Genomic DNA, 16071 nt, shown 5'->3' on the forward strand with positions numbered 1-16071 from the left:
TTACCATCTTAAGTTAAATATTCACAAAGTATTTTAAAATCATTATGATTGTATTTGTAGAAAAAAACAGTTTATAGGACTTGAAGTGAAAGTAGAAGTTGTAGAAGAAGTGGCAACAAAGAGAAGCAGAAGAAGTAGTAGCAGCAGCAGCAAGAGATGCAGTAGCAGAAGTAGTAATAGAAATGTTGTTTTTTTGTTGTTGTTGCTTGTATAAGTTGCTGTTTAGTTGCAGTAACAATGGTAAAGGAAGTAATATTAGTAATATAGGTAGCAGCAGCAGCAGCAGCAGTAGTAGCAGTGGCAGCAGCAGTGGCAGCAGCAGTGGCAGCAGCAGTGGCAGCAGCAGCAGCAGCAGCAGCAGCAGCAGCAGTAGTAGTAGTAGTAGTAGTAGTAGTAGTAGTAGTAGTAGTAGTAGTAGTAGTAGTAGTAGTAGTAGTAGTAGTAGTAGTAGTAGTAGTAGTAGTAGTAGTAGTAGTAGTAGTAGTAGTAGTAGTAGTAGTAGTAGTAGTAGTAGTAGTAGTAGCAGTGGCAGCAGCAGTGGCAGCAGTAGTAGTAGTAGTAGTAGTAGTAGTAGTAGTAGTAGTGGTAGTGGTAGTGGTAGTAGTAGTAGTAGTAGTAGTAGTAGTGGTAGTGGTAATAGTAGGAGTAGTAGTAGCAGTGGCAGCAGCAGTGGCAGCAGTAGTAGTAGTAGTAGTAGTAGTAGTAGTAGTAGTAGTAGTGGTAGTGGTAGTGGTAGTGGTAGTAGTAGTAGTAGTAGTAGTAGTAGTAGTAGTAGTAGTAGTAGTAGGAGTAGTAGTAGTAGTAGTAGTAGTAGTAGTAGTAGTAGTAGTAGTAGTAGTAGAAATATTGGTGAAGATTATACTTATTTAATTACGAGCATTATTATTATTATTATTATTATTATTATTATTATTATTATTATTATGACGATGATGATGATATGATGATTAACTTGGTATACGTTTTATACTGAAGTGTGTTTTAGCATGAACATGGCGGTCATTGACGCCATGGTCAGTTTACGTTGTCCCAGTAACATACATACACCTGAGACGCGTTTGACATCTTAAGATAATTGCCAAGTAAATTTGCGTTCGTATGATGGCGAATTGCCGTTTGAATGCATGTGTTACAACTATAAATCAGTTCGAATATTTAAATGTGATGATCTGTAATGTTCTTTTTCAAAATGCTTTTTTGTTCACTTTTATTTCTATCTAAACCAGCATTAACACGTTGAAGCAAAACGAGATTTCATAAGTTTGAATTCTATTTTTTATACTTGTAGATTTTGCATCGACAAGTCTTTGAATATGTTTTGTCTAACAGCATTATTTATAGCTCATCGCGTAGGCTCTTTGATTTTGAGATCAATATTTTTTTTAAAAATGAAAGTACTCCCAATACTTCTTGTGAGGTAAAAAATAGTTCCGAACGCAGTACTCTCCTTTATCGCTTTGCGATTTTGCGCGCTAAGCTTCAACACTACACGAACTCACATAAAATTACTTCAACTTTGCTCATAAATGTCAAAACATTAAGACTGATCAAAGTCATTCCTCAACCTTTAGTACTGAAAATAATGAAATATTGTTTTATTTAATTTAAGGTTTTCAAATTAATGACAGATATAAGACGAGTGATTTGGTTTCAATATCCAGCTGTTTTTTTACCATTTACTCGGTTTTTGGCGATCGTTTACGGTCCGTTTTTATATGGTACTGGACATTTTTTCATCGTACTGGCATATCTATTTCACAGCTATCTACCATAACTATATAACTCACCTCGTTCATGTTCCACAGACTGGAACGCCGGGTACCAGCCCGGGGCGGCGGGTAGGAGCAGCCGTACCCCATTATCACGTTCGTCCGTCCGTTGGCGTTGTCACTCATGGTGTATTCAGTGCTGGAGAGCGGGGAACCATGTAATCAACGACGGATAGCGTCCAGGAGGAGTAAATTGTTAATTTTATCCTCTAAAAAATATATCCTTGCGTCTTTGACTTTTTATGTTACAATAGAAACGACAGAGACACGCCCAGCATGGAACCAGGATCACTGATTACCAGTATTATCAAATTGCTCACAATCAAATCTTTGTATGTACACTTATTTAATACGTTTATCGATAAACAATATAGCTTTAACGTGTTTCCGTCTTCATCTTCTGCAAACACCTTATTAGTATTATAATCAGATGACCAACGTTATTTTTGTCTGAGCGACACTTAAATGAACGTAAAACATTACCATAATAAAGAGACTAAATAGACACCATTACGAATATGCCCATAACAGCGATAATGAAACTGTAACTTTTCCGATTATTGATAGCTCAATCGGCGTTTTTATTGTTTTCTTTGACAGCACGGCTTGTCAAACTGACCCCTTTGACAAAGGGGCCATCAAATACCTAAAATGGTTAGTCGATATCCCATACATATACAGTTTACATATTAAGAAAATAAATCGATAAACATTCTACTATTCTTATCAATTTAGTCAAAGTTTTGTATATACGTACATAACCGTTGTCTAATTTCCTTGTGGTAAATTGAACACACATATATTTATCAAATGTACTGTAAAATAACACAAAGAAAAACATTTATTTCTTTTATTTCTTTTAGTATAACATTTCGTTTTCTAGTTTTATTACGTATACAAAATGTACAAAAAAAATAATTACGAAACATAAATCTTCTAAAGATTATATTGTGTTTCCCTTGAAACCTTGAATGATTAACAATTGCAAAGAAAATATCTATGAGGACCATACTGTGTATATACAAGTATGTGTGTCGTCGGCATATCGTACAAACATTCGGAGCTCCTCGGCCATTTTTCATCGAAAACAACCTCGGGTGAATTTGGACGGTTTACATGCTCAAAAAGTGGTACGTTTAAGTTCGCTGCAAGTAGATCGCATTGTTCTTTTATTAAGCATTTTAACTTTTTGACTTAACTGTTGGGAATCTAAATAATGTATGCAATTATACACTTCACTGACAATCAATTTAAACTTAGATCAATAAATACACACTATATTTAATTAATGATATACATGTAATTTAAAAATTTACGAACTTCCTCAACTGATGTATTCGGGGTTGTTTTCGATAAAAGTGGCCGAAGAGTTCCGAATGACCGTACAAAGTTATTTTACCAATGTAAATCAATAAGCGTTTGCCGTATAAATATACAAAATCCCTGCATAAAATAGACTTAAAAATTGTTCAATGATTAATTGCATATCAGTTCTTTTCTTTATTAAGTTTATCCATTCTAACAAAGGTAAACCACAAATGAACATTCATGAACAGACTACAGTAGACATTGAATTTCACAAATATTTATTAAAATAATAACAAAATCATTATTCTAAGAAAAATGTAAACTATATGTATCACTTATGACGATTCATTGATAGTATATGTAAGTTTTTTTACCGAAACAAGTTTGGCTACATGTTTTAAAACATACCTAGTAGTAATATGTAGGACGCCATATTGAAAATAGACAGCTAGTCACGGTACATGACAAACAAATTAAGGATTTATCCATTATTATGTGGTTTATGCAAGTTGTTCAATGGATAAGTAATGTTTATAAGAAGTTAGACAGCAGTACAATGTGGATAGGTTAATACCAGAATCTGGTTATTACTTATGAGTTATACTTCCGAACAAATACGGAAATGGCCGAGAAGTAGCGATTGGTCAGTTCCGTCACCAATGAAATAACGAATAGATGCAGTTAGTCCACATTAAGATGCCCGGCCCACACATACGTGAGTTTTAGTTGCCTGTTGAGCACATATTATATGTCATTACGTCCGAATTCAATTGTATGAAGGAGTGTATATACAAACGGTTTTAATTTTTCTTATGATGCACTTTTTATACTAGAAATCAGTAAGCAAATACTTTGAAATGGAGTCATTAGGTATCAACATTTAATGTACTAATACAGGTTAATAAAGCTATCATAGAACTTATTTGTGGCAGATTACTTAAGGCACATGCTTCACCGTTGAGATACCAGGCAAAGTGCCAGTTTGTCGTCTGCAATCTCGTTGGCACATGAAACATTCTAAAATAAATATGTTGGTTTTATAATGATTTGGCACAAGTATAGCCACATACATAATAGACAATACCCATTAAACATATGCCCTATTGGCAACAAGCAGTTAAAATACAATTCAAGTTTACAAGGCATTCCGTAGCAATATTTAATAATAAACCATCCCTCTTACTACTATTGCTCATTTCCTACAAACAATATCACTAACACAGTTCTATTTCTTATCACCAAATGGGTAATCCTCTGACGTAACCGGCTGCTGTTCATCATTTTCATCATCCCCATCATTAGCCACTAGTTCCTTCTTTTCAGTTTCAGATATTTCCACTTTTATCACATCTTCAACAGTGTTTTCTGTTTCATTAGTACTGTTGTTATCATTAGATTCAGTCTGATCGCGACTCTCGACTTGCCCACTGTTCTCACTGTCCTTTGTCGCAGCAACTTTAACTGTTTCAATATCGGTCTCTTTGTCATCCATCTCTTCTTGTTCCTCTTTTTCCCCTTCAGTTACAAAGAAAACAACATTATCATCTTTCTTTGCATTTTCAATTACTTGTTCTGTTACTTTTTCGTCATCGTCAGGCAAATCACCAATGTCCTTGCGTTCTGTAATTTCCTGAGTTAAATCTTCTGGTGTCTGGAGATCACTAAAGTTCACTTTCTTAATTGGACCAATTTCCATAGATTTATTATCCGTTAGTTTATTTTCTACAACTATAGTTTCACTTATAACCTTTTCATTTTCTTTGTTATCTCCTTTTTCACCAACATTCTCTTGTTTGTCACCTTTTTTCTCATTCTCAGATACATCACCATTTACATTAAATTCCTTCCTTCCACCACCATCAGCAACCTGTTTAGCAGTCTCCTTTTCCACCGCTTTGATATTTTCATCATTCTGATCTATTGAGCGTTCGCTTGCCACCTTTTCAGGCCTGTGCTTTTCTGTTTCCGCTATGGAGGTATCGACCGGTGTCGGCGGTGGCTGATTGGCGAACATCATCTCATCCATATGATCACGAGGCTTGTTGATCTTGGGCAGAGAGACGCCTGTCACTCTCGGAAGCTTGGAGTCCACTGATTCTATCATCTTCTGACCCTTCAGAGTTACATACACGCCTGATTTTCCTGAAAGGTAATGTCACTATGATGAAATCCAATTTCTTTGCAGAACTCTACATCGTCAATGAATGGAAATGGAACAGAGGTGGTATTCATAAAACATATTTTCCTATTTTAAGTCATTTTCTTAAGATAATATCTCACTCATCATGTGATATTATATCTAGACAGTATCTGAAATTCCTGATCGTCATTTACCTTATTGTATATGCATTCGTTTATTGTATTGATATTTGTTTTAATTTGACTATGCGAAATTTAAGAAATCGACTTAAGTTTAAACAATATATATTCCACAACGATTGAGAAGAAAGCTATGAAAGCTTAAGTCAAGTCATTCTCGTTGGCATAATGTTGCGCGAGAGTGTGGTCTTGTGTTGTGGGGCAAACCGGAATACCCGGTGAAAACCCACTTGTCCGGCTTGGTGACCACTAACCAAACTCACATGCCAGGCCGGGAATCGAACCCGGGTCGCCTTGCGCTAACAACTGCGCTTACCGGACAACATAAGACTTAAGAACAGACTTCAAATGTTTTATTTAAACCGTCCATGGGGTGTAGAACTTTCGTTCAGATTTGAGACACTCGCTAAATATTTAATTGAAAATCTTGATCTAACGACATATTGTCGAACGCTAATTGATAACGTGTCCCCGTTGTTAGTAATGGGATAGCATGGGATAGCATGAGATATCATGGGTTAACATGGGATAGCATTGGAACATAGCAGTGCAGTTTACGAAGAAATCTTACTATAGTTCCATCGTGTATGAAATAGATATTCTAAGAACAAGAGCTGGTTATCTGTTCGGCTAGCCTTGAGACGTTAATTGGACTTAAATAGTCGCTAGTTCGACTTATTACCAGATGTCTTGTAATTTTATTTGGAAACCTTCAAAATAGGATTGAAACTGCTTTAAACTGGGCCATCCTAATACACATTGTTGTTGTTTTTTCAAGTAGAAACAGAAAAAAATCACAGGAATATTCATGATCACTTAAACTCTACAAAAGATCAGTCTAACCTTTGTTTTGCCAGATCTGAGTCTGTGCAATGGATGGTGAGTCGGGCTGGCCACGAAACAAAGTACATGTTTGAGGATGGCACGATTTCTGAAGGCCGATTCAACTGGCGACAACTCGATCTACGGATAGCTCACGTCATAATTAGTTTGAAAATAACTAATAAACTATTATCTGTACTATCTTACCTTTATTGATATGGTCGGGCATCTCCAGTGTGACCTCGTTGGGAAGGGGCAACTCCCGCCTCGGACTTTCCGGGGGCCGCGGTTGGGAGCGCATGCTGCCGGTTCCGCTTCCGCTGATTGGACGGGAGGAGCCACCCCGGGACCTCCTATATGAGAATAAAACGAATACAATACTTTGTACCTGTCATCAAATAAAAAGTTCATATATGTGTTTTACTCGTAAAAGTATAAATTTTGATATTCTTTATCACCACATTAATTTTGATATCTGCTTAAATACTCCTGTTAGCAATCTTCGAAGCTTGTTTCATTTTAGACTGCAAAACATCTAATTTGTTGAATTCAAGAAGAAAAACCCAGATCGTTTTAGACTTTGGTCTTAAAAAACTTCAAGGAATGAAAGGGTGGTCCAAACACGGCGGCTTGCATAACAGCCATACCCCGGACTCGCCAGCTCTAGATTTGTATGCAGTAAAGCTTAATAGTTGCTTCACGTTAGCACACTGTTTTGTTTTGTTTCCCTGTAATTTATGTGCACATACATTGCAAGCGGGGAACCAGATCGCAAACGTTACCTAACGTGTGCGACTGTTAGTTTTAACTGAAAACAGAGCTGTATGACGCGGCACTAGAGGGTAAGTGGTACTGACGTGGCCCCCTGTATACCATATATACGCAGGACTCAATTGTTACACGCAAGTCTGCATAGATGTTTGGTGGAAGGGAGGGGAGGTCTTTCTTAACAGTGCCGCCTGTATAACAGATAGACGCCGGACTCACCTGTTAAACACGGGTCTGGTAGACTACTTGGTGGGAAGGAGGTCTTGATATGACCGCCTGGACAACAGTTATACGCTGGACTAAATGACAACTCTTAGTCTCTAATGGAGAATGGTATTTTTTCTCATGACCGCCGGTATAACAGATAGACGCCAAAACCACCTGTTACATGACCGCCGGTATAACAGATAGACGCCAAAACCACCTGTTAAACGTGAATCTAGATGACTGCTTGATGTGAGGGTGTTGAGGTCTTTCGTGATCTGGCCGCTGATATAACAGATAGACGTCGGACTCACCTGTTGGACGGAGGTCTTGACGACTGTTTTGTGGATGGACGGTTGCTTGTGCCGGGCCTCGAGTGAATGACAACAGGTCTAGAGGACGGTGACCGTGACATGGAAGGCGACAGTGTCTCGTCCGTTTCCGAACGAGGCGAATCTAACATATATAAATATTCAGAATACACGATATGCATGTGGAGCCAAACTTGTTCTCGAAAAAAAAATCATTGGAAGTAAAAATGATATTGTTTCGGAGGGGTCGGGTATTCATTTGGGAGTCTTTACTTATTGATCTTAACTGGTAACAATTTAAGTATCAATACATGAATATACAAATACTCATTAAACACTTAATATGATATAGGCTCATCTTACCCGGTGGGGCTGAAGGAATTTCTTCACCGTGGTCCTTGAAACGCCGCGACCCCGTGATAAAACAGTCGGTAGGGTTCTCCCTCGGCATATAGACACCGTACACTGTAAGGCCCTTGGAATCCAGGAGACGTGCCCTTGAATATGGAAAGAGTATGATAACATCACTGACGTGAATGATGGGTACGGCAGAATTGTCTTGCGGCATGTGCAGATTACAAATAGGAAATTCACTAGCAACTGTTCATACATTTTATCAAGGTAAAAAGGACTTCCGGTGACAATTGACGGGTTTGTTTTGCTTACAGTTCTGGGTTGAGGATAGCTTTATATAATAATATCCCAGCACTTTTTTGTATCGACTCTGACTGATATCGCCACCTATGGTTATACCCCGTGACTGTATCTGTTATATCACGTGATTGTACCTGTTATACCCCGTGACTGTATCTGTTATACCCCGTGACTGTATCTGTTATATCACGTGATTGTACCTGTTATACCCCGTGACTGTATCTGTTATATCACGTGATTGTACCTGTTATACCCCGTGACTGTATCTGTTATACCCCGTGACTGTATCTGTTATATCACGTGATTGTACATGTTATACCCCGTGACTGTATCTGTTATACCCCGTGACTGTATCTGTTATATCACGTGATTGTACCTGTTATACCCCGTGACTGTACCTGTTATACCCCGTGACTGTATTTGTTATATCACGTGATTGTACCTGTTATACCCCGTGACTGTATCTGTTATATCACGTGACTGTACCTGTTATACCCCGTGACTGTATCTGTTATACCCCGTGACTGTATCTGTTACATCACGTGATTGTACCTGTTATACCCCGTGACTGTATCTGTTATATCACGTGATTGTACCTGTTATACCCCGTGACTGTACCTGTTATACCCCGTGACTGTATCTGTTATATCACGTGATTGTACCTGTTATACCCCGTGACTGTACCTGTTATATCACGTGATTGTACCCCGTGACTGTACCTGTTATACCCCGTGACTGTACCTGTTATATCACGTGATTGTACCCCGTGACTGTATCTGTTATATCACGTGATTGTACCTGTTATACCCCGTGACTGTATATGGTATATCCCGTGATTGTACCCCGTGATTGTACCTGTTATATCACGTGATTGTACCTGTTATACCCCGTGACTGTATCTGTTATATCACGTGATTGTACCCCGTGACTGTATCTGTTATATCACGTGATTGTACCTGTTATACCCCGTGACTGTATCTGTTATATCACGTGATTGTACCCCGTGACTGTATCTGTTATACCCCGTGATTGTACCTGTTATATCACGTGATTGTACCCCGTGACTGTATCTGTTATACCCCGTGATTGTACCTGTTATACCCCGTGACTGTACCTGTTATATCACGTGATTGTATCTGTTATACCCCGTGATTGTACCTGTTATACCCCGTGATTGTACCTGTTATACCCCGTGACTGTACCTGTTATACCCCGTGACTGTAGCTGTTATATAATGTGATTATACCCCGTGATTGTACCTGTTATACCCCGTGATTGTACCTGTTATACCCCGTGATTGTACCTGTTATACCCCGTGATTGTACCTGTTATATCACGTGACTGTATCGGTTATATCACGTGATTGTACCTGTTATACCCCGTGACTGTATCTGTTATACCCCGTGATTGTACCTGTTATATCACGTGATTGTACCTGTTATACCCCGTGATTGTACCTGTTATACCCCGTGATTGTATCTGTTATATCACGTGACTGTATCGGTTATATCACGTGATTGTACCTGTTATATCACGTGATTGTATCTGTTATACCCCGTGATTGTACCTGTTATATCACGTGATTGTACCTGTTATACCCCGTGATTGTACCTGTTATACCCCGTGATTGTACCTGTTATACCCCGTGATTGTATCTGTTATATCCCGTGATTGTACCTGTTATATCACGTGATTGTATCTGTTATACCCCGTGATTGTACCTGTTATATCACGTGATTGTACCTGTTATACCCCGTGATTGTACCTGTTATACCCCGTGATTGTACATGTTATATCACGTGACTGTATCGGTTATATCACGTGATTGTACCTGTTATACCCCGTGATTGTACCTGTTATACCCCGTGATTGTACCTGTTATATCACGTGACTGTATCGGTTATATCACGTGATTGTACCTGTTATACCCCGTGACTGTATCTGTTATACCCCGTGATTGTACCTGTTATATCACGTGATTGTACCTGTTATACCCCGTGATTGTACCTGTTATACCCCGTGATTGTACCTGTTATATCCCGTGATTGTATCTGTTATACCCCGTGATTGTACCTGTTATATCACGTGATTGTATCTGTTATATCACGTGATTGTACCTGTTATATCACGTGATTGTATCTGTTATATCCCGTGATTGTACCAATTATATCACGTGATTGTATCTGTTATATCACGTGATTGTACCTGTTATATCACGTGATTGTATCTGTTATATCCCGTGATTGTACCTGTTATATCACGTGATTGTACCTGTTATATCCCGTGATTGTACCTGTTATACCCCGTGATTGTACCTGTTATATCACGTGATTGTATCTGTTATATCACGTGATTGTACCTGTTATATCACGTGATTGTATCTGTTATATCACGTGATTGTATCTGTTATACCCCGTGATTGTATCTGTTATATCACGTGATTGTATCTGTTATATCACGTGATTGTATCTGTTATATCACGTGATTGTACCTGTTATATCACGTGATTGTACCTGTTATATCACGTGATTGTATCTGTTATACCCCGTGATTGTACCTGTTATATCACGTGATTGTACCTGTTATACCCCGTGATTGTACCTGTTATATCACGTGATTGTACATGTTATACCCCGTGATTGTACCTGTTATACCCCGTGATTGTACCTGTTATATCACGTGATTGTATCTGTTATATCACGTGATTGAACCTGTTATATCACGTGATTGTATCTGTTATATCCCGTGATTGTACCTGTTATACCCCGTGATTGTATCTGTTATATCCCGTGATTGTACCTGTTATACCCCGTGATTGTATCTGTTATATCACGTGATTGTATCTGTTATACTCCGTGATTGTACCTGTTATACCCCGTGATTGTACCTGTTATACCCCGTGATTGTATCTGTTATATCCCGTGATTGTATCTGTTATATCCCGTGATTGTATCTGTTATATCCCGTGATTGTACCTGTTATATCACGTGATTGTATCTGTTATATCCCGTGATTGTATCTGTTATACCCCGTGATTGTATCTGTTATATCCCGTGATTGTACCTGTTATATCACGTGATTGTACCTGTTATACCCCGTGACTGTATCTGTTATATTCCGTGATTGTACCTGTTATACCCCGTGATTGTACCTGTTATATCACGTGATTGTATCTGTTATATCCCGTGATTGTATCTGTTATACCCCGTGATTGTATCTGTTATATCCCGTGATTGTATCTGTTATATCCCGTGATTGTATCTGTTATATCCCGTGATTGTACCTGTTATATCACGTGATTGTATCTGTTATACCCCGTGATTGTACCTGTTATACCCCGTGATTGTATCTGTTATATCACGTGATTGTATCTGTTATATCCCGTGATTGTATCTGTTATACCCCGTGATTGTATCTGTTATACCCCGTGATTGTACCTGTTATATCACGTGATTGTATCTGTTATACCCCGTGATTGTACCTGTTATACCCCGTGATTGTACCTGTTATACCCCGTGATTGTATCTGTTATATCCCGTGATTGTATCTGTTATACTCCGTGATTGTATCTGTTATATCCCGTGATTGTACCTGTTATATCACGTGATTGTATCTGTTATATCCCGTGATTGTATCTGTTATACCCCGTGATTGTATCTGTTATATCCCGTGATTGTACCTGTTATATCACGTGATTGTATCTGTTATACCCCGTGATTGTATCTGTTATACCCCGTGATTGTACCTGTTATACCCCGTGATTGTACCTGTTATACCCCGTGATTGTATCTGTTATATCCCGTGATTGTATCTGTTATACCCCGTGATTGTACCTGTTATACCCCGTGATTGTATCTGTTATATCCCGTGATTGTACCTGTTATACCCCGTGATTGTACCTGTTATATCCCGTGATTGTATCTGTTATATCCCGTGATTGTATCTGTTATACCCCGTGATTGTATCTGTTATACCCCGTGATTGTACCTGTTATATCACGTGATTGTACCTGTTATATCCCGTGATTGTATCTGTTATACCCCGTGATTGTATCTGTTATACTCCGTGATTGTATCTGTTATACCCCGTGATTGTACCTGTTATATCCCGTGATTGTACCTGTTATACCCCGTGATTGTATCTGTTATATCCCGTGATTGTACCTGTTATATCCCGTGATTGTATCTGTTATACCCCGTGATTGTACATGTTATACCCCGTGATTGTACCTGTTATACCCCGTGATTGTACCTGTTATACCCCGTGATTGTATCTGTTATATCCCGTGATTGTACATGTTATACTCCGTGATTGTACCTGTTATACCCCGTGATTGTATCTGTTATACCCCGTGATTGTACCTGTTATACCCCGTGATTGTACCTGTTATACCCCTTGATTGTATCTGTTATATCCCGTGATTGTATCTGTTATACTCCGTGATTGTACCTGTTATACCCCGTGATTGTATCTGTTATATCCCGTGATTGTATCTGTTATATCCCGTGATTGTATCTGTTATATCACGTGATTGTATCTGTTATATCCCGTGATTGTACCTGTTATATCACGTGATTGTATCTGTTATATCACGTGATTGTACATGTTATACCCCGTGATTGTATCTGTTATACCCCGTGATTGTACCTGTTATACCCCGTGATTGTATCTGTTATATCACGTGATTGTACCTGTTATACCCCGTGATTGTATCTGTTATATCACGTGATTGTACATGTTATACCCCGTGATTGTATCTGTTATACCCCGTGATTGTATCTGTTATACCCCGTGATTGTACCTGTTATATCACGTGATTGTATCTGTTATACCCCGTGATTGTATCTGTTATACCACGTGATTGTACCTGTTATACTCCGTGACTGTACCTGTTATACTCCGTGATTGTATCTGTTATATCCCGTGATTGTACATGTTATACCCCGTGATTGTATCTGTTATACCCCGTGATTGTATCTGTTATACCCCGTGATTGTACCTGTTATATCACGTGATTGTATCTGTTATACCCCGTGATTGTATCTGTTATACCACGTGATTGTACCTGTTATATCCCGTGACTGTATCTGTTATACTCCGTGATTGTATCTGTTATATCCCGTGATTGTACATGTTATACCCCGTGATTGTATCTGTTATATCCCGTGATTGTACCTGTTATATCACGTGATTGTATCTGTTATATCCCGTGATTGTACCTGTTATATCACGTGATTGTATCTGTTATATCACGTGATTGTACATGTTATACCCCGTGATTGTATCTGTTATATCCCGTGATTGTACCTGTTATATCACGTGATTGTATCTGTTATATCCCGTGATTGTACCTGTTATATCACGTGACTGTATCTGTTATATCACGTGATTGTACATGTTATACCCTGTGATTGTATCTGTTATATCCCGTGATTGTATCTGTTATATCACGTGATTGTATCTGTTATATCCCGTGATTGTACCTGTTATATCACGTGATTGTATCTGTTATACCCCGTGATTGTACCTGTTATACCCCGTGATTGTATCTGTTATACCCCGTGGTTGTACCTGTTATATCACGTGACTGTATCTGTTATATCACGTGATTGTACCTGTTATATCACGTGATTGTATCTGTTATACCCCGTGATTGTATATGTTATACCCCGTGATTGTATCTGTTATATCCCGTGATTGTACCTGTTATATCACGTGATTGTACCTGTTATATAATGTGATTATACCCCGTGATTGTATCTGTTATATAATGTGATTATATCACGTGATTGTACCTGTTATATCACGTGATTGTACCTGTTATATCACGTGATTGTACCTGTTATACCCCGTGACTATACCTGTTATACCCCGTGATTGTACCTGTTATATCACGTGATTGTACCTGTTATACCCCGTGACTATACCTGTTATACCCCGTGATTGTACCTGTTATATCACGTGATTGTACCTGTTATACCCCGTGACTGTATCTGTTATACCCCGTGATTGTACCTGTTATATCACGTGATTGTACCTGTTATACCCCGTGATTGTACCTGTTATACCCCGTGATTGTACCTGTTATACCCCGTGATTGTACATGTTATATCACGTGATTGTACATGTTATATCACGTGATTGTATCTTTTATATCCCGTGATTGTACATGTTATATCACGTGATTGTATCTGTTATATCCCGTGATTGTACCTGTTATACCCCGTGATTGTACCTGTTATACCCCGTGATTGTATCTGTTATATCCCGTGATTGTACCTGTTATATCCCGTGATTGTACATGTTATATCACGTGATTGTATCTGTTATATCCCGTGATTGTACCTGTTATACCCCGTGATTGTACCTGTTATACCCCGTGATTGTATATGTTATATCCCGTGATTGTACCTGTTATATCCCGTGATTGTACCTGTTATATCACGTGATTGTATCTGTTATATCACGTGATTGTATCTGTTATACCCCGTGATTGTATCTGTTATACCCCGTGATTGTACCTGTTATATCACGTGATTGTACATGTTATACCACGTGATTGTACATGTTATACCCCGTGATTGTACCTGTTATACCCCGTGATTGTACATGTTATATCACGTGATTGTACATGTTATATCACGTGATTGTACATGTTATATCACGTGATTGTACATGTTATATCACGTGATTGTACATGTTATACCCCGTGATTGTACCTGTTATACCCCGTGATTGTACATGTTATATCACGTGATTGTACATGTTATATCACGTGATTGTACATGTTATACCCCGTGATTGTATCTGTTATACCCCGTGATTGTACCTGTTATACCCCGTGATTGTATCTGTTATACCCCGTGGTTGTACCTGTTATATCACGTGACTGTATCTGTTATATCACGTGATTGTACCTGTTATATCACGTGATTGTATCTGTTATACCCCGTGATTGTATCTGTTATACCCCGTGATTGTATATGTTATATCCCGTGATTGTACATGTTATATCACGTGATTGTACCTGTTATACCCCGTGATTGTACCTGTTATACCCCGTGATTGTACCTGTTATACCCCGTGATTGTACATGTTATATCACGTGATTGTACATGTTATATCACGTGATTGTACCTGTTATATCACGTGATTGCACCTGTTATATCACGTGATTGTACATGTTATACCCCGTGATTGTATCTGTTATACCACGTGATTGTATCTGTTATATCACGTGATTGTACATGTTATATCACGTGATTGTACATGTTATATCACGTGATTGTACCTGTTATATCACGTGATTGTACATGTTATATCACGTGATTGTACATGTTATATCACGTGACTGTATCTGTTATATCACGTGATTGTACCTGTTATATCACGTGATTGTACATGTTATACCCCGTGATTGTATCTGTTATACCCCGTGATTGTATATGTTATATCCCGTGATTGTACCTGTTATATCACGTGATTGTACATGTTATACCCCGTGATTGTACCTGTTATACCCCGTGATTGTACATGTTATATCACGTGATTGTACATGTTATATCACGTGATTGTACATGTTATACCCCGTGATTGTATCTGTTATACCCCGTGATTGTATATGTTATATCCCGTGATTGTACCTGTTATATCACGTGATTGTACCTGTTATACCCCGTGATTGTACCTGTTATACCCCGTGATTGTACATGTTATATCACGTGATTGTACATGTTATATCACGTGATTGTACCTGTTATATCACGTGATTGTACCTGTTATACCCCGTGATTGTACATGTTATACCCCGTGATTGTATCTGTTATATCACGTGATTGTATCTGTTATATCACGTGATTGTACCTGTTATACCCCGTGACTGTATCTGTTATACCCCGTGATTGTATCTGTTATAC

The 16071-nt window shown here is 38.4% G+C and overlaps 1 protein-coding gene across 3 annotated transcripts in view; it reads right to left on the reverse strand.

Moving 5' to 3' along the window:
• Positions 1–2604: 2604 nt before the first annotated feature.
• Positions 2605–16071, reverse strand: part of LOC128220720 (uncharacterized) — a 42078-nt gene continuing 28611 nt past the window's right edge. For all 3 annotated transcript variants that reach the window (XM_052929217.1, XM_052929218.1, XM_052929219.1), the window contains 4 exons: positions 7865–7998; positions 7505–7646; positions 6426–6571; positions 2605–5219 (listed from right to left, as the gene is read on the reverse strand). In XM_052929217.1, the coding sequence (XP_052785177.1) occupies positions 4303–5219; positions 6426–6571; positions 7505–7646; positions 7865–7998 (1339 nt within the window). In that variant the 3' untranslated portion in view covers positions 2605–4302. The remainder of the gene's footprint in view (positions 5220–6425; positions 6572–7504; positions 7647–7864; positions 7999–16071) is intronic.

Source organism: Mya arenaria, chromosome 15 (assembly GCF_026914265.1).
Source record: "Mya arenaria isolate MELC-2E11 chromosome 15, ASM2691426v1".
In the NCBI taxonomy this organism is placed as follows: Eukaryota; Metazoa; Mollusca; class Bivalvia; order Myida; family Myidae; genus Mya; species Mya arenaria.